This window comes from Macrotis lagotis, chromosome 2, assembly GCF_037893015.1.
Source record: "Macrotis lagotis isolate mMagLag1 chromosome 2, bilby.v1.9.chrom.fasta, whole genome shotgun sequence".
NCBI classification, from domain to species: Eukaryota; Metazoa; Chordata; class Mammalia; order Peramelemorphia; family Peramelidae; genus Macrotis; species Macrotis lagotis.
Genome location: NC_133659.1, coordinates 243,494,519 through 243,519,242, shown reverse-complemented (window position 1 = coordinate 243,519,242; position 24,724 = coordinate 243,494,519). Strand labels below are relative to the sequence as shown.

At 37.1% G+C, this 24,724-nt stretch overlaps 1 protein-coding gene across 5 annotated transcripts in view; it reads right to left on the bottom strand.

Annotated features, from left to right (window-relative positions):
• Positions 1 to 14,089: 14,089 nt before the first annotated feature.
• NDEL1 (nudE neurodevelopment protein 1 like 1) overlaps positions 14,090 to 24,724 on the bottom strand; it is an 88,081-nt gene continuing 77,446 nt past the window's right edge. For 3 of the 5 annotated variants that reach the window (XM_074225588.1, XM_074225585.1, XM_074225586.1), the window contains one exon: positions 14,090 to 16,203. In XM_074225588.1, the coding sequence (XP_074081689.1) occupies positions 16,113 to 16,203 (91 nt within the window). In that variant the 3' untranslated portion in view covers positions 14,090 to 16,112. Of the gene's footprint in view, positions 16,204 to 24,318; positions 24,354 to 24,724 lie in introns of all 5 variants that reach the window. The other 2 variants (XR_012476068.1, XM_074225587.1) reach the window with 2 other exon arrangements.

Here is a 24,724-nt window from a genome sequence, read left to right as displayed (position 1 = left end):
ATTTGTGGAAGCTTTTTAGATGGTGAAGGATTCATGGAACTGAGGTATCTGCTATCTTTCTTGTTCTGTTCTGATCCACAAGTAAATCTCTACAAGTAGGGCAAAGTAATGAAATATCTGATGATATATTAAAACCGAAGGAGTAGTCTTGCTTTGCTACTTTGACTTCATCCATACAGGTACACCCACCATCAGCACAGATTACAAGTCCTTGTCTTGTCCCGGCTAGGGAGATTCTTGACTGTATTTTACTATATTATCCCTCAGGGGAAATCCACATAATGTTCTGGGGGTTTCTTTTATTCATTTAGTATCTTAAGTTTACTGATATAAAACAGGAGCTGTCTTTCTATTGTCCATCTATTTTATTTTTGAAACATGATAAACATACCTTTTCTGACTATTGATATTCGCAGTAATATTTTTGTATTCACAGTAAAAACTTGGGCCATGAAAGCCAATAATCATGAAATTAGAAGATGAAATAATTAAAAGACAACTGTGAACATCCCAAATTTTATTTACTGACTTCCCCACCAAGCTCCCTGTGAACAGCAGGGAACTAAGAAGCACTTAGTAAATGTTTAAATGAATGAATAGTATAATAAAATTCCTGAGAATGGAAATATTAAAAGAATTGTCTTCAAAATAAGGGACATTTAAAAATAAGGCATTAAGGGCAGCTAGAGGTTCAAGGTGAATAATTTGAAGGCCATTTTCATGGACATTACAGGTCTAAAACCTATGATTTATTTTCTCATTTGACAAAACTAACAAGCTTATTTGATCCCCAACACCCACCCCTTACACTAAGAAGTATTGGAATTCAAATATAGTCTGCAGACCAGAAGTTTAATCTATCAGCTCAAAGACTCCCAGCATTTATAATGGGTTGATGAGGGAACCAAATCAACCACAGGGCAGTGTCAACCCCAATTCCTATTTAATTGCCACAGCCTTAGTCACTGTTCAACCCAAAGCCCTTTGTCAGAGGTAAAGTCTCTCTGCTACTGGCAGCAGAAAGAATCAATGAGAGATAATTTGTTCCTTTTTTGGCCCAATCCATTCTCTAATGACACCTTTCAGCATCAATGACCATAACTCACTGGACTAGAAACTGAGATTTGGAGTTGTCTCCAGCATGAGTTAAACTGCCCCTTTGTAACTGAACCAGTCTAGTTCAAAGGGACAGCCCTTGTGTTATGTTTTATAATCAAGCCATAAGCATTAATTAAGCACCTATTATATCAGGAATAGAAAACAATGAAACAAGCCCTCTCAGTGAGGAACTTGTTCCAGTGGGAGAGACAAGAACAACATACACTTAGGATAAGACTAGAAAGCTAGACTTAGCCTTGATTTCTTTGATACAGGAGTGACTTCTGGGCCCATAAAGCCTACATGACATGGCCAGGTCATGCCGCTACATCTTCTCTTTATACTTCCCACCTGTAGAATGGGGGGCATTGAAATGATTGATTTGTTATTTGGCTTTGGTTTAAAATAAGGTAGTCACACAAGATGACTGATGAAATCATAGATCTAGAACAGAAATGGATCTGAGACCATACATTTTATAGATGTTCCCATCTACCATATGGAGTTCTGTGCAAGAAATTAAAGAGGCAAGATGTGAACCAGGTCAGGGCATGACATTCATCACATTGCCACAGATGGGCAACTGTTAAATGGTAAATGGGAATTTCACCATGACTTAAGGGGATCAAGTACCTTAGGATGCTGCAGAGTGAAAATCCTCCTTCACAGTCCCATCAAATTTGTGATGCAGATTCCCACTATTTCAGAAACCAGTGCTGATCCACAATCTTTTTTGTGTATTTTTAACTTTTAAAAATTATTTTCATATATAAAACAGGAAAATCAGAATGTACAAAAAATTATATCCCTTATTAATAGCTTGCTTTTCCTCTTTTTAAAAGGAAATAATAGATTCAATATGTCATGCTTAAAATTGTTTCCTTCTGGCCTTCCTGCTATTCTCTGTACATTCATTGTTAAAAATTCATTTCTTTGACAACCTTAATATGCCTACTTCTTTGCCTCTCAACTTTCGCTATCCTAAATTAAGAGGGAAAAGGGGGAAACTAGCAAATATGAATGTCAAGCAAAACAAGTTGGCTATGTCTAAAAATGTTTCTCACATTTTGTACCTTGAGATCATTACATTTTCAGGTGGTAGATAGCAAGCTATCTATGATCTCGAATAATGATTACATTGATCAGTTAAGTCTTAAAGTGTTGTTTTTCCTTCCTAATGTTGTTACTGTATAATGTTCTTTGTTCTATTCATCCATCTGATAGTTATTAAGTGGAACCTCTTTTGCTTTCATTTGTATTTCTCTAAATAGTGTTTTGAAGCATTTTTTCATATGCTTTGTAATAGTTTGTATATCTTTGAGAACTGACCATTCATATCCTTTAACCACATTACCCACCTACTGGCTCTTGTTCTTATAGATTTGAATTAGTTCCTTATATATCTTGAATAGAAGACTTTTGCTCCAAAGATTTTTTCCCAGTTAAATCATTTCCCTTCTGATTTTCATTCCACTGATTTTTTCTTTGTGCAAAAGCTTTCAATTTCATGAAATCAGAATTGTCCATTTTAACTTCTATAATTCTCACCATCCTAGTTTGGTCCTAAACTCTCCATCTAGAATTCTAAAAATTATTTTATCCCTGGTCCTCCAATTTATTTGATATTATATCTAGGTCACATCCATTTGGAGCTTATATTGGTAAACACTATGAATGAAATGTTGTCAAATTACTTTCTAGTTTTCCCAATAATTTTTGTTGAATGAGTGCTCGTACCAATAATTGCAGTCTTTAAATTTATCAAAAACTTTGCTATTCTGTCCATTTGCTTCTCTATGTTGTGTATCTGGTATGTCCCATTAAGCAAGCTATTTTTTAGATGGGGGTAAATAGATTTGATACTTATATAGCTTAAGATCTGATTCTGCTAGGCCCTCTTCTTCCTCCCTTTTTTCATTATTTTCCTTGAGACTCTTGTTCCTCTCCAGATGAATTTCCTTCCTTTTCTTTTTCTGTTTCTATAACATAACCTTATGATAATTTGATTGGCATGGCATTGACTAAGTAACTTAGGTTGTACTATCAGTTTTATATTGGCATTGGATTTCCTTTTGGCCTTCATATGAAGGCCATATATTGTTCATATGAACAATCTCCAATTATTTAGATATTTCTATAAAAATTGTTTCCTAGTTGTATTCATTTAATTCCTTTATAGATGGCCTGTTATTTTATACTTCTATAGATGTTTTGATTGGAATTTCTCTTAACGGTTTTATTAATAAAATGCAGAAATAACATTGATGTGAATTTATTTTGGATCATGTAACTGCTGAATTTACTATTTCAATTAATTTTAGTTGATTTTTTATTCATACTGTTATTATAACATCTTTAAAAACAAAATCTTCTTTGCCTATGCCTATTTCCCTACATGTCTTTCTTGTGTTGCTATAGCTAGCTTTTTTACAACTATATTAATAAAATAATGGTGTTGATGGACATCTTTTCTTTACCTCTAGGTCTTATGATAAAATATTTTAGCCTTTCTGCAGATTATATAATGTTGACTCCTGTTTTCCTTTTTATATCTCTACTTACTATGATGGAAAAGTTAATTTATATGCTTTCTAGCATTTCTAGTAGAAATGGGTATATTTTGTCAGAAGTTTTTTCAGCATAGCAGCATGTGACTTTAATTATGTTTATTAATATTATTTTCTTTATTTAAACCAGCCAGTCATTCCTGATATTAAACCAACCTGTTTATAGTATATAATTTTTAAAGATTTTTTATTTATTTAAGGCAATGAGGTTTGAGTGACTTGCCCAGGCTAATACAGCTAGGCAATTATAAAGTGTCTGAGGTCAAATCTGAACTCATTCTCCTGACTCCACGGCTGGTGCGCAATTCACTGCACCACCTAGCTGCCACCCCATATAACCTTTTAAAATATATTGCTATAGCTTTTTTACTTAATATTTTGTTAATATTTTTACATTGATGTCCACTAGGTGTACTATTTTCTTTTTGTCTCTTCCTATTTTAGGTATCAAGATCCTATTTGTGTTATAGAATCAATCCAATAGGGCTTTTTCTGTTTTTGCAAACAGTTTGAATAAAAAATTTTATTGTTTATAGAATTTGCTCATCTGGTTCTGGGCCTTTCTCTTCCCTTTTGTTTTTTATTTTTTATTTTACTTTCTCTTTCCTTTAGGGATGAATTTATGGCCTATTACATTTGTCTTTCTCAGTTTATTTAAATAATTTATTTCTTGTTAATTATGGGTATATTTTTATAAATAACAATTTCATTCAAGTTATGTTTTGGGACATTGGGCAAAAAATGGCTTCTTATATTTTCCTTTATTTTCATCTTTAATTATAAAATCTCCCTTTATAGTTTTAATAAATTTGGTGGCTAAGAAAAAATTATTTTTATATCATCCCTTACAAGTGGAAGAATGACATTTAAAGGCTTCCGGTAATGGAGAACTCACCAAACCCACCAGACAACCCATTCCACTTTTAGACAGCTTTAATTATTAGGAAGTTTTCCCCTACATCTAGCTAAAAACCTGACTTTTTACAATTTTTTTCCTACAATTTCTATAATTTACCTAAAAGGAAATTTGTTTCAAAATCATCCATTTGATATTGTCTAATTTATCTACTCATTCCCTTAGAGTTCCTGAAATATAATTTTGATTAAATCGAGCACACTAAAAAAGAAAACATAACATCAAAAGAAATTGAGTCGGAAGGCCCTTTAAAGAGCAGAAATCCTTCAACCCCATTCTCTGGTGGAACATCATAGGAAAGTCACTTTGGAACACCCTCCTAAAGTTGATCCTCTCTGCAAGTTCCACCCTTTGTTTCCAGTTCCATGAGACCAATTAAAACAATGTGATGTAATGAACAAGTGGACTGGGAATTGGAGGACTTGGGTTCAAATTCTACTTATCTCCTATGTGTTTCTGCATAAGTCATAATTAAATTTTCTGGACCTTCATCATCTATAAAATGATCTCTTGCCAGATCATCATTGGTATTATGCTCCCAACTTCTACACATACTCCCAAGGTTCTTAGCTCTCTTTCTCTCTTGCCTTTTAAACATTTTGAACTGGTTGTCCCATAGGCATCTGAAACTCTAAATTTCCAAAACAATTCATCATCTTTCTACCAAAACCTAAAAATTTATACTAAATGACTTGTAGGTTTAGTATCACATGACTTAGAACTGCATCCTATAATATTAAACCTAATTTCTATTTTCTAAAAATATTGTAAATATACATATCCTTTCTAGGTGAACACTTTTTCATTCTATTTCAAAATCCCTTGATATCACCTAGTTGTTTACTCCAGGCTCCCGAGACGGCTCTTCTTGCCTACCCTTTTCTACTTTTATCCACCCTTGATTGCATCCCCTAGCTCTCCCTTTCACTGGCTGATTTTCCTGATGCCTACAAGTCTCCCTCATCCTAACCAAACCACCTGACTGTCCTGTTCCCTTCCTCTATTCTCATAAATTCTTTGCAATCTGACTTTCAAATGAAATGGTTCTCACCTGTTACTAGTGATCTAACTGCTATACTCCACAGCCTCATCTCAGTTTTCACTGGGGCAGTTAGATGGTGCAGTGTGGATAGAGCCTTGGAATCAGGGCAGGAGTTGAATCCAACTTCTGACACTTCTGACACTTACTGTGACCTTGATCAAGTTACTTAACCCTGATTGCCTGGAAACAAGGGCCATCTCCAGTTGTTCTGATTCATATCTGGCCTCTGGACCCAGATGGCTCTGGAGGAGAAAGTGAGGCTGGTGACTTAACATAGCTCCCCCTCACTCAAATCCAAATCACGTGCTTGTTATATCTCCGATGTCTGGTCTTCTTCAGAAATGAAGGACAAACACCAGTTTTCATCCCTTTTCACTTCTCTACAATATGACACCATCAGTCACATTTTTTTAAAAAAATTTTTAGGGAGGGGCAAGGCATTGGGGTTAAGTGGCTTGCCCAAGGCCACACAGCTAGGTAATTACTAAGTGTCTGAGGTCACATTTGAACTCAGGTATCTGGACTCCAGGGCCGGTGCTCTTTCCACTGCCATCTAGCTGCCCCCATCAATCACCCTATTCTCCTGGATATTCTCTGGGACTTCATGACACCATTCTCTTTACTTTGCTATCTGTCTGACAATCCTCTCAGTTTCTTTTGCCAGATCATCATCAGTATTATGCTCCTATACATACCCCCAAAGTGCTTGCTCTCTTTCTCTCTTACCTTTTGAACTGGTTGTCCTATAGGCATCTGAAATTCTAAATTTCCAAAACAATTTCTACCAAAACCTAAAAAATTTCATTTCTGTCAAGGAAACCACTATCCTTCTAGACACCAGAGTTTGCTCCCTCAAAGTCATCCTCAACTCCCCAGTGACCTTCATGCCACATATCCAACATATTGCCAAGTGTTCCTCCAGAACATCACTCTACTCGATCACTGTCCTAAGTTGATGGAGAATATTCACAATCTTGTTCCAACCTACATTTTCATTCATATATATTACTCCCTCTCACTCATTCTAAAACTGGTCTTCCTGCTTCTCAACTATAATGCATCATCTTGTATCATCATGCCTTTATGGAAGTTGTCGCTCATGCCTCTTAAAATCCTGACCGCTTTGAAGCTTTGCCGCACAAATTATCCAAGACATACTTATTCTTTGTGGTACGTACCTCTGTATAGATCCCACATAAGATCTGAGGCATCCTATCTCAGCTCTCACAGATAAATCTCAGGACTGGTGCTAAGAATATATACATATTTGGAAATAAACATATAAAATACACAAGTATGTGTACACACACACACACTCCTGTCTCCCAATTAAATTTAAGCTTCTTTAGCATAAAGATTTAATTTTTGTTGTTGCATTCCCAACACCTAGCACAGAGTCTGAGGTATATAGTAGGTATTTAATGAAAATGCTTGTTAAATTCCACAAGATGGCCCTATAATTTTTGAAAGCATTTATCCATCTGCAGGTCTTTTGTTTAAGCTAAACATACCCAGATCTTTCATCCAATTTTTGTATGATTTTTATTTCCCTCATTACTCTGGTCACCACATTCTCCACCCCTCGCCAAATACACTGTCATAAGTCTTTCTTAAAATGTTGTTTCAAGAACTGAACATGATACTCCAAATTACCACCTCCCTAGCCCTGAACACTTTGCCTCTCAATATTGGCATATAACAAGTTACTTTTGGGTTTTTGTTCGTAGCTGCCACATCAGACTCTTGACTCCTATTGAATTTATAAGACACTAAAACCTGAGATTATATCCACCCACCTTGGAAGAAAATAGTGGCCAATAAAAATTATCACACAACCTCTCTTCTGTAATTTTTAATGATTTTCCAATAACATTTGGTACAGTCGATGTTACAGAACTTAGGGTCTTCAACATGTTCACCATCTTGAAAACTAGTATAATTTTCATTCCCTCTGCCCTGGAGGAAAACTTCATTATAAATGTCAGCAGATGAACTTCCATTTGCTCTTGGGCAAGGTCTCTTAGAGTTCATAGAACCACTACAATAGTATCTCTCATAACTAAGGATTCAAGGCTATTAAATGTGGATGAATCTTGTCCCCAAAATACAACTACATGTGATGAAACCTAAAGTTACAGGCTATGATGTGGGTATTCTATCCAATATCAATTATATTTTATACTTACAAGGTGCTTCTATATCTAGGATTTTTAAAAATTAAATTCCATGTGAATTTATTAAATATAATCATTTCTCCTTTAAATATGCACTGAAGGGGGGGGGGGATCGCAGTATTCTTAAATGCAATCCTTATGTCACAATTTCCCATAAGCACATCTCTGAAATGACATTTGTCAATATTTAAACATACTTTCTTCCCAAATATTTTCAGGAATGAATTTGATCAGTAGCCAAAACTGAGATACAACTGCATTTTAAGATGGTCAGCTTGAGATTTTTGGTTTAATTGGTGTGCTTTATTTTCAATATAACATGGGTGAGAGAAGAGAGGAAAATGCCACACCAGAGGGTGTGGAAAGATGTCACTGCACATCTAGCCTCACTAATGTTAGTGAAAAACATTTCAAGGGTCCTAGTTTCAACTTTGTTTAGTGGCAAGTGGAATACCTGACAGCTGTTACCTGAGGATGTAAAGTTGCAAGCAGTAAATTGTAGTAGCATGGGAGGAACAGAAAAATAGTTTCTTTTTAGGAGACTCCTTAAGTCTTCCTAGAGGGATCCTAAATGCAAACCAGAGTTAAGGTCAAATATGAAGACACCTTTTGTGAGGCAGCTACCTACTTGATGCTGTGAAAATTCTTTGTTTTTCTCTGACCTGAACCATCTTCCTTTTGCATAATCCAGAAACACTGACCCTGTTATTTTGCAGTTATTGGTCTCTTGCTCTCTCAGCAGTATCTAATTAGTAAACTCTCAGCTTCTCCCCAGAGTTCCCTTCCTCCCCGGAGTCCTCCAGCTTCTTCTTGCTAATGTCTTGTTTAACTATTAAAGCTCTGCTATACAACAGGAAGTCAGCTACATTCTCAAGGTAAGCCTTTGAGTGGCAGGTTTGAGAGGGGAAAAAAGTAGACTGGGATGGTAGCCATGCAAGTCTGAGTTTTTTCAAAATGTTAAATTTAATAGGGATAGGCCAGCCCAAAAGGCACTCCCTGAGGTCTTCATGTATACTCCCTGCCTTCCTCCACTACAATCACATGCAAACTTTATGGAGCAGAGCCAGGACTATATAACGTTAGCTTTCTGATTGGCTGCAGAGCCAGACCTGGGAGTTGCTGAGCTAAAACGGGTGCAGTCAAAAGGGGGTAACTGGCCTGTTTTTCCTTCCTTGTGAAGGGGTCTTGCTTTGAGCTGCCAGGGAGCAAAGAAGACTACTCAGACATTCTCCAATCTGGTTTCTGTGTACACGGTACCTCTTATTTTTTTTCTTGATCTTATGTGAGGGAATATTCTGAGATAGGAGTGCTGAGATAAAGCAGTGAATCTGAGATATACAAAGATTTTACCAGAGGTTCCACAGATAATTACAAGAGTTCTTTGGAGCCTGAAACAGTAGCCTGAAGGGTAGGGAAATGAAGCAACCCTGGGCATTAAAATGTCTTTAGTAAGAACAGGGTGGCAGCTGAGCAGCCTGGCCTATGGGAAACTGGACCCAGAGGGTGGCTGGGACACATCCCTCTGGCATCTTGGTCAGCATAAGAGCAGCAGCTCACACCTTAGCAGTCACACACCCCTTCCCCCCACCCCAACAGAAAGTTAGACATTTCATGAGGACTCTGTGAAGAGATCAAGAACTTCCAGGACCAGGAGTCTGGGGCATGCACCTCTTAGCCACACATAAACTCATGACATATGTGCCTCACTACCCACTACCAATATTCAAGCCCATTCTCCCAAGGATGTAATGCAAAAGGAAAATATACCACCAATTTAAGATGGAAGTTTGTGAACCTTTCTCAGGAAACAAAGTTTCCTGATTGATGTTCTGGAGTATAGCAGTAGCAGATACCCCAGTTGCTCGGGGTTAACCTTAGAACCCTCTGGGGACCCCAACCTTTCCATAGTGGGACTGTAGGTCAGGGAAGTCAGGCCATAGAACATGCCCGGGATCCACAGATAGACTCCAAGTTAGATGAGGAAGAAGTTAGTGTTCATCCATCACTTGTGGTACTAATATGGAAGAATCAGGAGGCTGTTTTATGTGGTTTCCCCACTAAATAATGGTTTGTAAGATGATGGACAAATATTTCCTTTCCATGGGCTTTATGTCAAATGAAGGGATCAGACACCCAGTCTACAATAAAGAGTCAAAATATATAAATTTTCAGAAGAAGAAATGAAGCATTAATCACTTGTAAGAATGTTTGACCTCATTCATCATTGTGGTACCACTTATCCATCAAACTGGTAAAATTTATTAAAACAAACTAGATTGCTGAAAAATTTTTGGACAGCAATCAGGCAGTAAACATGACAAAAAAACAATCATTACTTTAGATCCAATAATGCCATTGTTGGCAATATACCAAGAAACTTCATTTTTTTCATTTTAAGAAGTGTTCAAAATTTTTTAGTTTTGTTATTTTTAATTTTTTAAAAAGCTGGAATTATCTAAATGTCTAGTAATAAGGTAACATGGAATAATAATCAAATATAATAATGCAACTTAAGTCAACAAGAATGAGGAATCATGGAAAAATAGAATGCCTTTATAAGGAAAAGACAATGGTATTTGGAGTCAAATGACCTGAGTTTTAGTTCTACCATGTCAATACCTTGAGCAAGTCAAAATTCTTTAGTTCTAAGTTTTTTCATCTGTAAATTGAGGTTGGATAAGAGTATAGGATCTAAGATTCAGGATGGAAGGGATCCTAGTTATCTAGGATCTATCACTTTACCAATGAGAATATAGACCGAGGAAGTTAAATGAATTGCTCAAGGTCAGCTACACAGGTCCTATGTGGTAGAAAGGGAAACAGGTTCACTGACTGCAGGTCCAACCCCCCCCCCCCACTTCACTATATATATATATATATATATATATATATATATTTCTGTAAGGGCATTTCCTAACCTTACATTTATGATCCTACACTCCTAAGATCTTAAATAATGCAAAAAACAAAAACAAAACAGTGTCATAACAGCAGGAGAAAAATGGAAACTGACAAAGTTAAGAATCCTGATAAGCAGTGACTGAAAATAAGTTATAACATTTTATGCTGAAATTCATTAAACACAGATATTTGTAGAGTAAGCTAAGCTGGTTACAGTCATTTTAATATTAAGCTTTTAATATACCATATAGTAGTGGTATGTTTCACAGAGGATGAAATGGTTTCCCTTCACAGAAAGGAGGAAACCATCCTCAGTTCAGTCTGGAACTGTGATGTCAAAACTAGATTCCTATAGGCTACAAATTGACTTAGAAAATTGAAAAATAACATTTTATTGCATTTTTATTCATTTTGTTAAACATTTCTCATTACATTTTAATCTTATTCAGTCTATACCGGAGTTTTGCCAGCTAGATGAAGCCCAAAGTCTTGGAGTTCGACACCTCTGTTCTGGAAGATTAGGGGTCTGAATCACTGGCATTGCTTTGTCACCTAAAGCACAAAATGATTCATCTAAAAGGGAGCTTATTTGCAGACATTTTGTTATTATTCCCACTAACATGTCATATATTGTTCTGATAGCTTGCTATTTATATTTCTAACATAGCCCTCCCAGTGCTCTGGCCAGCGCATCTCCTGACCCTAAGCCCCTCTTAAGCTTGAGGCTCTCTTACCAATGAAGTCTATTCCTAATTCTCATCCTCCCCCATTTTTCCCATTCTCTTTCCCAAGAACCTCAATCTCAGTGGGATTCAACACATTTTTAAGCAAAGCATCTAGGTCAGAGATCAAGCATGGAGCTGTACCCAGTCCCTGCCTTCATCAGCCCTGCCCTGGGCAGTTACTAAACTTTTAAGTCATCCTATTTCCACAGTCTTGGAGCCTTTTCAACTCTACCTCATCCCACCCACCCATAGCCAATCAGTTGCCAAGTCTGACTAGGTCAAGTGTCAGCTCAAGAAATTCTAGTGGTTCTCTAGAGTCTCTAGGATAAAATAAAATTTTTTTGGATATTTAAATTTAATTTGGCTCGGCTCAGTAAATAAACTCTACACACGACATTCTACCATCTATCCATGCCTTGTACAAGCCCACCCTCATATTTGGAATGCATTCCCTTCTCTCTTCAACTTTGTAGAATTCTTACCTTCCTAGGGGTTAATAAATGCTTGCCAACTGACTGAACCTTTTTCTCCTGACAAACTGCCCTCCCCAATCACTCCACTATAACCTCAAAAGTCATGTTTGACTCATCTCATACATCCATTCAGTTTCCAAATCCTGTCAATGATTTATCAATGTGCTTTTTTAAGCCCTTTCCATAGCAGCTCATTACTTTTCATATGTTATTGTATGAACCAACTAGTCTCTCAATGTCCTTTCTTGCCCTTATCCTCCATCCTTCGTAACACTGCCAGAGTAACTTTATAAGTCGATCACATCAAAAACTCCTAAATGTATCCCAAGTTGCCCATGAAATGAAGGATAATTTTCAGAATTTGGAATTCATGGCCCTTAATAACGTAGCTCCAAATTAATCTTCAGACAGTTCACTAGAGGCAAACTTAACCTAAGCTTCCCACCCCTCAATACATTCCATTCTCTGTGGAGAATTCCATTTCAGCCCTTTTACACTGCCCTCTTTGAAATACCTCACCAAACACTCAAACTCAATTACCAGTCATTTTCTACAATCTTTCCCTCACCCCATGGAAGTGGTCTCTCTCAGAGTATTCTATTCTGTACTACATTTAACTACACCAGTCTATATTACTAGATGAGAGCAAGGGCTATCTTTTTTTAATCTTTGCCTTCCAGCAGTACAGCTCTTACAGTAATGTCTTAACAAATTATCTTTCTTTTAATAGTATTTTTTTAACAAAAATGTCTTTCTCCTCATTTTTGTTATAGTCACTTCCAGTTTATATATTGTATCATTTAGAAGAGATTATTCACTGAAGCCTCAGCTGACCTCCAGATCTCTGCCCTTAATATAATCTCATCAGTTGGTCACCAGCACTTTCTCAATTCAAGGAAGATTTATAAAAGTGGCAACTGAGAGAGTCAAGTTCCTGGAAAGCATGATATGATGATATCAAAAGGCAATTGTTTATATAGAGGGAAATGCTAGGGAGAGATTGAAATAAAATTCCAGGCTGCCAAGGCAAAATATAGTAAACTTATACTCCTCATTAAATAAGTAATTCCAGCTAATAAAGTTGTCTTGTAATTTACCCCGTGGGCCACAAATACCAGATTCACACACAGATTGAAACCTAGAAAGGACCTTAAAAGTCATCTAACCCACCTCCCTCATTACACAGAAGAGGAAAATAGCCTTCTTTAATGACTTGCCGGAGGGGGGGGGGGGATTGTAAAAGTATTAAGTGGCCAAGTGAAAATTCAACCCCAGAATCTGGGATTCCCAATCCAGTGTTTGTAACATCAGTCTGCTCTTGCATTACATCAATAAGCAAAACTACAGCTAGATGTGTGATAAAGGAGATGGAACTGAATGCTGCATTTTAAAAGTAAGTATACATAGCAGGAGTTTATGACTGTGACAACTAAAGGTTCATTGGTGGAGAGGGAATGGAACTGAGTTTTTAGGTGTTTAATAAATGTTTACTGACTGCTTTATTTACTGAAGTTACCATATTTACCCCTTAGAAAGAAAAAAGATATTGCAGATATGATATGAGATGAAGGTCAGAATCTAATAATAGATTCTGTGTGAAGTGGGAGGGGAAGAAGCAATGACTGTCATGGGCAGTTTACAAATCTGTGGGTGGAACAGGTACTGTGTCTATTATTTCTATTCTAGAAAAATGAAGAGGTTTTAGTTATATAACAAATTAATGAGGACATAAAAATTATAAAAGGCTACTCGAAATCAATGAATATCAAAGGTGAAAGTAACCTCAGACCTGGAAGGACCCCTTGTCTTCTGACTCCAAATAGTTTCCACTGTATCATGATCACCAAGCCTAATAATAATTCACATGTATGTATGATACACTTTCTTCAAATAACTTGATAGCACCTAATAAGTATCTAAAATAAGATCCAACCTCTAAAAATTTTAAATTGGAAGAAAATATTCCTCCACTAGCTAGGTCGCAACTTTAAAGGAATAGGATTCCATTCATGAAAACAGGTAGGACTCATTTTTCAATGATGTCTTCCTTAATAGCATATAACCCTCCTTTGCTCCTACAGAGGAAGATACCTATGCCTATTTGATACCTATATGATGTCAGGATTATGTCCTGTAGAGAAATTGTTTAAAACTCAGATTCCAAAAGAATGCAGGATGTCTATAAGCAAAGACTACTTGCATAATATTTTATTATTTTTACAAATATGAAATAACACTTGATATTGCTTATTTAATTAGCATTTTAGTTTCTGCTTGCTCTTAATGCTGAGTTCATCTGTTGTAACAAAAGTAGTATTCAAAGCCTGTTGTTTGGGAGCTGTAAGCATCCAATCTGCAGATTTCTGAGGCTGTTCTTGTCACTTTATCAAATACTTGGAACCTTCTCTCATCTGTTGTCATTCCGCAAGCCTGAGAGATGAGGTGAAAATTCTGAGTTGGAATCTAAAAAGGCTAGTTTGAAATGACCTCAAACTACATACACAATGACAGAAGTGGGTAATACCTCACTACGAAAAATGCTGATTGGATCTATCCTATCTACTCCAGAAACTAACCCTAACAAGAACATAATAGGAATCTGTTCACAAGGCTTCATGGTCATCCTCTGCCTGCTTCTGATCTTGAGGTTAAGGATCATTCATTTCACTGGCATAGATGGGGAAAGAAAAAAAGGGAACAAGGGATATGCCCCCAAAGCAAAATTTGGGCCTTTTCTTTTTCCCTATATCTTTTTTTTTTTTTTTTTTTTAGATTTTTGCAAGGCAAATGGGGTTAAGTGGCTTGCCTAAGGCCACACAGCTAGGTAATTATTAAATGTCTGAGACCAGAACCCAGGTACTCCTGACTCCAGAGCCAGTGCTTTATCCACTGCGCCACCTAGCTGCCCCTTCCCTATATCTTTAAAGAAGCCCTATGCACAGAAAAAATCTATTCCTCTTTCTGATATATTGGGACAGGAATTTGAACTTCTTGAGTCATTAGTATTCATCAGTTTTTGCTTTCTCTCATACAGGCAATAAATCAACTTCAATCTTCTTTTTCTGTAAAATTCACTATTTCCACAAAAAAAAAATCTTTATTTTGATGAGAAGTGTTTTGTTGTTTTTTATACCACATGATGATCTTATACAGCTGCCCCATAGGACACCATCCTAAGTCATTAAACATGCCAAATGGATTCTGAATAAATAAAGCTACAAAGCCCAAGTTATGCACAAATCTCTCAGGCAAGTATGTTTACAAACCTATATACAAAAAAAAAATGTAAACAGTAAATGCAGCATGTGAATAATCAAAAGATGCACAGGAAAAACACATAAAGTCCTACCCTTCTGAGGGCATTCTTCTCTTTGCCCCTGGAGACGGGCCACTCAGCTCCTCCCAATTCAACTGGTTAGGCCCACTGAGAATAAAACAGAAGTGCTCGGAAGATAGTGTTTTTAACTGAAGGATCTGGAAAACTGGTGAGGGGGTGGTCAACCCCACCAAGTCTGAGGCACAGAGAGAAGGAAATACATCTCACAGATGCAAAGGGACCCTGTTCATTGCTGTCCATGAGCCAGGAGCTGCTCTGGGTGATGGGAGCCTAGAGAAATATTAACTGCTCAAAAGACTTCAGAAGTACAGGAAACCTGTGCCTTGTGTCTGTAACTACCATGAATATGGGACAGATGTGAGGCCCCAAATTATAAAAGCCTTTTTTGTTATAAAAGACCCATGGGGGGAGCAGGAGAGATGCAGTGAGGGTGAGGTGGAAATGAAGAAGTTGTAGTGAAGGACACATATCAATATGGTCTTTGAGAGGAAATCCAAGATTTGCATTGGTCCTACACTCCAAATGACTCCTACCGAAACAGCAGGGCAGGCTGCAGGGACTGAGTGGGGTGAGGGAGAACTTCTGTATCCAGAGAAACCAAGTAATATACGTATCAGCTTGTGACCCACGAAAGTGCAATCATGTGAAACCAATGGGCACTATGGTGAGAAGAGAAAATAACCAGGGTTAACATCGAGCAGAGTCCTGCAGGGCAATAGGCAAGGTGTTTGCCATGGCATGCCATCTGCTGGCTACAGGAAGGCAGGTGGATATAAGGGCATGAGCTGGGCCTTGCAGGTATGGGCACAGACAGGTGAGGCGTAGGTATATCCTTGTTCATCAGTGGAGGGCCGAGTCCTCCACCTGGATACGTGGCGCTCACACGCTCAAAGGCAGCATACCTGGAGCAGAAGATGGTCTGGAGGAGCCCAGACCAGTTGGAGGAACTTGGTCAAGGCCATTTACTGTCCTGGAAAGTGACAGGAGAGAGAAACAAAGATATAGCACCTTTTAAAAATCTTTGAACAAATATCATGAAATTCACTTTTCATTCCCAAACTGCTTCTCCTCTCTAGCAATGATTCCCTAACTGTACAAAGGACTGGTTTGGTTTTGTTTAAGGACTATGTATCCTGTTCCTGTTACTGGAGAGTTAAAATAAACAAAGAGGACTCAGAAAAATTAATTACTGACCCCTGGTGCACACCCTCTCAGTTAATAATGCACCATAACCGTAGCCTGACTACCAGCAACTCCTTCAACAGTCACATCTCCAAAACAGAGATAAAGAAGCAATTCCAAAACCTAGCAGTCAGGTCATGGGTCAAATTCCAGGTTCTAGAAACATTCTAGACTATGGGAACTGCTTCAATATTTTAACACAATAAACCCATTATAAAAGGAACTATCCCCCCTCTAGGAAACCTCCCCCAGTAGCCACCTGGGAGTATTAGTTCAAACTATACCAGGCTCTCTCTCTTTCCCTCCCTTTATTTATTCCCTAGTGAATAAGGGCCAAGGCAAAAAGAGAAACAGCAAAATCCAAGGTTTCCATAAAGAGGAATTCCATACTTTTTTCAAGCTGAGATTGTTCAAAGTCCCATAAATTTAAAGTTAATATGTAGTTTAAGAAAGAAAATATATATGTGGTATAATTTATTCTGCTCAAATTGAACAATTAACATTTTAGAGAAATTTTACATTTTAGAGAACATTTTAGAGAAACTGGTGGAGGAAAGATCAATGTGGCTCTTTTCGAGCATGGGGGGAACAAAAAAAGAAATTCTCAAAATAAGTTTTTTCCTAGGTTTCCATCTCTCAACCCCAAGTCCAAAGGAGATGTCACAATTTTTCTGCTACCTCCCTCTCAACCCCCAAAGCAGTCTGGCCTGAGGCAAGTTTCAGAAACTTCCAGCATCAAGAAAGACTGTGGCTGGGTGAATCCAGGGCTGACTCTGTCTGATGCTCAGAAGAATCACTCTCCCACTCCCATTGGAGTCTCCCCTAAGAAGTAGAAAAGTCTCCTTTTAAAGGTATTAGGAATAAATAAGATCCCAAAAATTTCAGAGGGAGCATTTCAGTATCATAAGCCAGTGTTTTTTCTCTAAACTCTCTAGAAAGCAAAATATACAATTGAACCACATTTAAAGGTAAACTTCAAAGGTAACTTCAGTGCAGAAACTGAGTGAATAAAGATAATGAAAATACTATGAAAGTCATTTTATCAGGATCTGGTCCCAAGATCTACTTGATTATAAAAGTGATCTAGCAAAGAGAAATGCTTCATGCAAAGAAAAAAATAATTCATGCAGCTTAGAATGAGAATAAGCATACAGGGGCAATTAATCAAATGCACTACTACGAAGAGAAGGTTATGAATTGTTTTTGTTAAAAGAGAGGGTTTGTTGAGGAGGGGAAGGAGTAAATATTAAGTCACTCAGAATTAAAAACAAAACAAAAACATCAAAGTATAAATTAAGTTTGAATATTAATAACTCATTCCCCAACTATAAGCGAAGCAAAAAAAGGAGTATAATGCCAGTAGTGTGAAATGAGGATGAAGACCCAAATACAGATGATGCTTCAAAGTGTTGATTATTCAACCAATGAATGCCAAGTACTAGACTTGGGCAGACCCACCCTGCTGGGAGTGGGGGTGAGAGGGAGGGTGGCTTATTTTTATTCACTGGTTGAAATGACATAGGCAACCTTGGGATGGTTGTTAGAAATCCAACAAGTAGAAGTATATTGAAAGGTTAGAAAGATTATAGAAGGGATGTGACCTTCAACTAGAATGTGGACTAGATGACCAAGTCCCCAAAAAAGTTAATGTAATCATCAAAGATAAAGCAAAACTGAGCCAGAAAAGATCCAGTTCTAGGATCTCGTTTCCATTCAGGAAGATGTTGATAAGCAGACCAGCTCCAGAAGAGAATGAACAAGACGGTCTCAAGATGAAGGGTCCAGTTCAAGATGACTAACAAAAGAACCGTGTCAGTCAACTAGCACTGAGGTGCTAACCATAGGCCAGGCATTGTATTAAGTGCTAAAAAGCTTTAAAATACAGTCCTAGCCCTTATGGGCATCAGAAACTAATAGGGGAGACAACATGCAAACAATTGCACATACACAAGACAAACTATAGAAATATTCAATGTAAATCTCAAAGGGGAAAACATGGAAAGACCTCTGGCAGATGATGGGATTTGAGAAAGATTCAAAGCCAGGAGGCAGAGATGAGAAAAGAGAGCATTCCAAGCATGAGGGGCAGTCAGTAAAAAGGCACACAGATGGCAGGTGGAATGTTGTGCTCAAGAACAGCAAGAAGATGAGTGATGCAACTGATCACGTTGAACGATTAAGTACAATGGGAAGGTAGGAAGGAGTCCGGGTATGAAAAGTGAAATAGTATTTTATATTTTCTCCTTGAGATAATAAGGAGCCAGTAGAATTTAATGAATATAGTGGGGGGGGTAGAAATTGGGAAAAGAAGACATGGTCAGTGCTGCACTTACCTTAGTTCCACTCACTTTGGCAGCTGAATTAGAAGATGTACTGGATTAGGGAGAGAGAAGGCAGCAAGGTCAAACAGAAGTTTATTGCAAGTGTAAAGGTGTGAGCCCCAATCCAGGGGCTAAGAATCCACATCAGGGTGAGGGTAGCGTGGGTGGAGAAGAGACATAGGTCAAACACTTTGAAATCAGAAATGACAAGATATGAGGAGTCAAGACTGACACTGAGGTTGTGGGGCCTGGATGCTAGGTGGTGGTACCCTTGACAATAGTAAATAAGGACATTCAGAAGAGGGGAGGTTTTGGGAGAAAAAAATAATGATTTCTCTTTTAAATATTTTTGAGTCTGAAATATAGAATAGTTCGAGATGTCTAACAGGCATTTGCTGAAGGCAGACTGGAGCTCAGAAGACAGCTAGATAAATTCATCTGATCAGAGATTAGAGTTGAAACCCATAGGAACTGAGAAGATTACCTAATGAGAAAATAAAAAAGCAGAATTTTTAGCAGGTCTCAAAAGTCCATGAACTTGGACAAGAAAAAAATTACTCTTGATCTTTACAAACATCTAACTGAAATATGTCATTTCTTTCAATTATTTAAAAATATTGTTCTGAGAAATTCATAGTTTTCACCAGATCAAAGATTCAAAAACCACTAGTACAGAAGGAAAAGAAAAGTGGTCTAGGACAGACCCTTAAGTGACATCCAACAACAACAAAAAATTGAGTAGATCAGACAGATCATGAAACCAGAAGAGAATAGTTTCATGAAAACCTAAAGAGCAGAGAGCCAAAAGTTGAAAAGATCAAGAAGGCAATTATGATTAAGAAGCAATTAGATTTAGCAATTATGAGGCATGATTCACCTTCAAGTATTTATAGGGCCCTGTTGTGGAAGAGGGTCTGTTTGGCCCAAGAGAAAAGTCCATAGAATAAGAGTTGGAACAATGAGAAAAGTGCAAATCAAAACCTGTGTTTGGCCCTGTGTGCTAATAGACAACTCAATTCCCTTTTTAGGGCCTTAGGTTACAGGAGCTGGACTAGATGATCTCTAAGATTCATTCCAGTTCTATTATCTATCATGGTATGATATTATGAATAACAAAAAGTAATTTCAATTTAACATAAAGAAGAGTAACAACTAGAGCTCTCTGAAAATGTAAAGAATTGCTTTGGGGGTGGCTAGGTGACACAGTGGATAGAGCACCAGCCCTGGAGTCTGGAGGACCTGAGTTCAAATCTGGCCTCAGACACTTAATAATTACCTAGCTGTGTGGCCCTGGGCAAGCCACTCAACCCCATTGCCTTGCAAAAACCCTTAAAAAAAAAAAGAATTGCTTTGGGAGAGCAGATTCCTCATATTAGAAAGGGAAATCCCTTCTTCAAGTAAAGGTTGGATGACTAATTGCTAGTCATGTTGAAGACAGAAATCTTGTTCAAGTACATATTGAACTAGATGACCTCAGAATATTCTTTCAACTCAGATTATACACTGTATGGCAGGCCATTAAATAAGTTATTTATCCATTTTGTGTAGTCTCTTCTGAGTGCCAGGATTTCAATAAATTTCCTTTGTACTGAGACCTTTTCTCTACTTCCTGAGTAAGCACAAAGGCATAAGAAATAAAATCTCAAAGAATCAAGACTTCTAATCCCACACATACACATTTCACTTCAAGACCCAGAGGTTCTATGAAGAATTCAAAGACGAATAGTCTCATAATTATATATATTATAATCATACTCATATTCTCACTATATGTCCAATGTGTCCAATAAAGCCTGTAAGACTATCGGACAAAATCTCAGATTTTGTCATCCTATAACCTTTGGCAGATTCAGTATTCCCAACACACATCTTCATGATCAGTTGCTTTAATGCTCTACAATTTCATAGAAGGAGCCACCTATCTTTTTTCATCTTAGTGGTACCAAATGCCAAAAAGCTGAGCTCAAGGGAAATAGATTAAAGACAGACAGACAGACAGACAGACAGACACACACACACACACACACACACACACACACACACACAACTCTTTCCTTCAATTTCTCCAAAATGACTACTGAAACTCTTAAAACCTGGATGCTTATAAAAAAGGTCACAATTAGCTCCTGACCTCTCTTCTTTCCCTCCTCTTCCACTCAACGCCCCCCTGCCACTTTTTAATACCAAGATACTAAAAAAAAAAAAAACCATTCTGACAAACAAGGTCAGAAATTTTTTAAATTTCCTGCTAATTCCTGGCAAATGGGGATTCTTTCTAAAAGAAAATATACTTTGCAGACTTTAAGATGAACCCTGGCCATAAGCTTCTAGCAGGCCTCTAAATAACAAATGCCACTGAAGTAGTCATAGAAGTGACAAAACTAAAAAAATACTTTAAAGATTATCTGACTCAAGGTTCAACTTACAGGAAAAAAAAGCAAAAAATAGAAAAACAAAAACTGAAGCACTAAGTGATCATCCTGAAATCAAACAGATAGTAAGCATAAGTGCTAGGGCTACAAAGCAGGCCTTCCACACTTTCCCTAAGCTGACAAATACTTTAGTCACACTACTCTTCAACAACTATAATGGCACTCCTAGCAGGGATGAGGAATTCAAATAAGAGATCATCAAAATCTAGAGGTGTCAAGCTCTACCAACCGAAAAACAAGTTGGTAATAATTGCTAGTTCTTGCTTAAGGTTTTAAAACTGGAAAAAGCACTATAAACATATCATCTGAACCTCACAATGAACCAATGAGGTTGGTACTTCAGCCACTGTCACCATTAACAAATAAAGAAACTGAGGATAAGAAAGGGGAGGCCTCAGTTGTTACAGAACTGGTAATGTGTGGTCAGACAGAGGTTGTCCTGGCTTGATTCTCAAGTCTGCATACTTTCCACTAGATCAGGAGTTCTCAAAATCTTTTGATCTCAGGATACTTTATACTCTTAAAAATTATTGAGCTTTTTTTATATGGGTTTTATCTACCAAAAATTAAAACTTATAAATTTCTAAAACTGATTTTAAAATTAATTCATTAAAATATCAATAAATCCATTTCAGGATAACATAACTTTTATGAAAAATAAATCTCACAGAGAAGAAGGCAAAAGGAAACCTAAGAGTTAAGTATTGTTAACACAATTTTACAGTTGAAGAAAATGAAGAAAACAGGTTAAGTGACTCACCCAGGATAACAAAACTAGTATGTACCTGAGACCACATTTCTATTCAGGTTTTCTTGACTTCCAGGCTCTAGAACTATGCCACCTAGTTGCCTCTCAAAAGTGATGAGAATTTTAATAGACAAAAATCTTTGGTATTATTGTGAAAATTGTTTTGATCTTAAAGACTTTGAATGATATGGGGGGGGGGGCGGAGGGCAGCAGCTAGGTGGTGCAATGGATAAAGCACTGGCCCTGCAGTCAGTCTCAGACACTTAATAATTACCTAGCTGTGTGGCCTTGGGCAAGCCACTTAACCCCATTTGCCTTGCAAAAACCTAAAAAAAAAAATGGTACAGGGGATCCTTAGGGTCATTGGATCACACTTTGAGAACCAATTAACTATACCATGCTGTCTTAATAGTTGCATTTCTACAATTATTTGACCAAGATCCTACAGTGTCAAAGGCTGGAGTAGAACCTAAATCTCCCAGCAGTATTTTGACTTTATAGTGTTGAATGAATCAAATGGAATAAACGAAAAGGATAAAACAAAAGAGAACTTTTAAGTCTGTAACAATGAAAGAGTTGCATCAGGTCTTAGGAAGAACAATTTCAATTGAGAAAAGACTACTAGCCTCATTTCTACAATACTTCAATCTTTATAAGATGCTTCCTCCTGATTCTGAAATGTGAAGAGTACCTTGATACCATCAAAGCTAACCACCATTGCTCTGAGTGAAGTTTAATGGGGGAAGACAAACTGCTACTTAGGAAGACTCAGTTTTCATCATGTCACTATGCCTGGCATTTTGAAAATAGGAAATCACAAGAGAAACTTTATCTATTTTCCCTATATCTATTTTCACTCTCACTCACTGTGAGGTCTAACTCCTGATTCCTAAAGAAGGCATAAAGAATAATAAAACACATACAAGTCATGATTTTGGAATGCAAAAAATATTAGATCAACAATATGAAATTCACAAAATTACATCAGATTGTAAGTGACTCTTGACTCCACCTTCCCTAGAGTCCTGACCATATTAATCTCTAGTACCATGTCATCTAAATCTGAGTTTTGTGAGGATCAAGAAAAATAATCTATGCTCTGTCTAAAAGAAAAATGGATAAGCAACTTATTATGGAGGCAGGGGGAGGGGAGAAAGAAGAGAAGGAAGAATTAAAAATATAACCATGAACTTTATTCCTAGAGCATATTTCTACCTAGGTCTTTCTTGAGATTTCCATCAGAAGACTGAGTTAAATATAGGTCTAATTACCAGACCATTAAAAAATAATCCCCATTCACCTTAGTTATACAGGCAGAAAATTTAAAAATAGTTGCAGATTCCTCAAAAGAAAGAACTAAATCAGTCAGTCAGTCAGTCAATTAACATTTATTAAGGTCTTATTATGAGCCAGGTGTGCTGTGCTAACACTAGAGATACAAAGAAAGACAAAAATGTGTGCGTGTGTGTGTATGTGTGCGTGTGTGTGTATATTTTAATGGGGAAGACAACATATACATTAACTAGCATGTGTACTTACATGTTTATACATACATGCATGCATGCATGCATACATACATACATAGTAGATGATGGTAATCTGAAAAAAGGCATTAGTAGCAGGTGATTCTGCATAAGTCTTTTGCAGAAGGTATACTTTGAGCTAAATTTAGGAATCAGGGAAACAGAGGGGAAGAAAGGAGAGAACAGACCGTTCCAGGCATAAGGGTCATCAAAGGAAAGGAGATGGGGCCATGGGATACAGTGTAAAGGATTTCCAAGTAAGCCAGTATTGCTGAATTGTACAGTGTGTGGAGGGAAAGAAGTATAAGAAGACTGAAGAGAAAGAAGGAGACAGGTTCAGGTTATAAAGAGTTTTAAATGTCAAAGAGAAGACTTTATATTTGATCGTGGCAGGTAACATAGTCAGACCTATACTTTAGCAGTATGACCCTGGCAAACCCAGGCAGAGTGGAAGATGGTCAGGTATGAGGACAGGCTCAGCAGCCAGTTACAAAAGTTTTTGCACTAATCCAAGCATAAGGGCTTTCACCAAGATCCAGCAACAGAATGGATTTGTTGGCTGAGTGAAGGGAGACAACAGAATCAGAACTGAAGTTGCCCCAGGTCTTTTAAAAAGCAGCATGTAATTAGCAATATGAAGTCAATTCAAAACAAGTAACTAATGGTCTATACACTGGTTAAAATGGAGAAGAGAAGTTCCTTAAGGGCAGTTTTTGTCTTTGTATACCCAGCACAGTGCTGGCATAGAGCAAGTCTTATTTGCTGAATTGAATTGAGTCAGGCCCATGCAGTTAGTATGCTGAATTTTGGTTAATTTCTCTTCTACCAGACACCAGGATTCAAACAATGTACCCAACCACAGCAGAATAATTCAATTACCCATGAACAAGGTGGGGAATATGACTTTTTCTTGCCTAAGAAAAGAAAAAAGGAAACAATTTATGTAAATAGCAACACACAGACTATTTTCATATTCATGAAAAATTAACACATGCAAATGTGCATAAAACCTACAGGAAATTTGATTGTTTAAAGACTGTTGGCTGACATAAGATATTTTCTTTACTTTCTATTATCACACTTTATCAGGTATCAAAAGGCAATCTGATTTTGTTTTGTCTTGATTTTAATTAAAAATTATTATGAACTTGACAAACAATCGTTTTCAGACTCAAAGCAAACAGAAAATGATGATTCTAAATGGAACAATGAATCACTATTATATACATCTTAGGTTTTCAAAGTATATAATCAACACAGTATTTAAAAGCATATTATAATACTT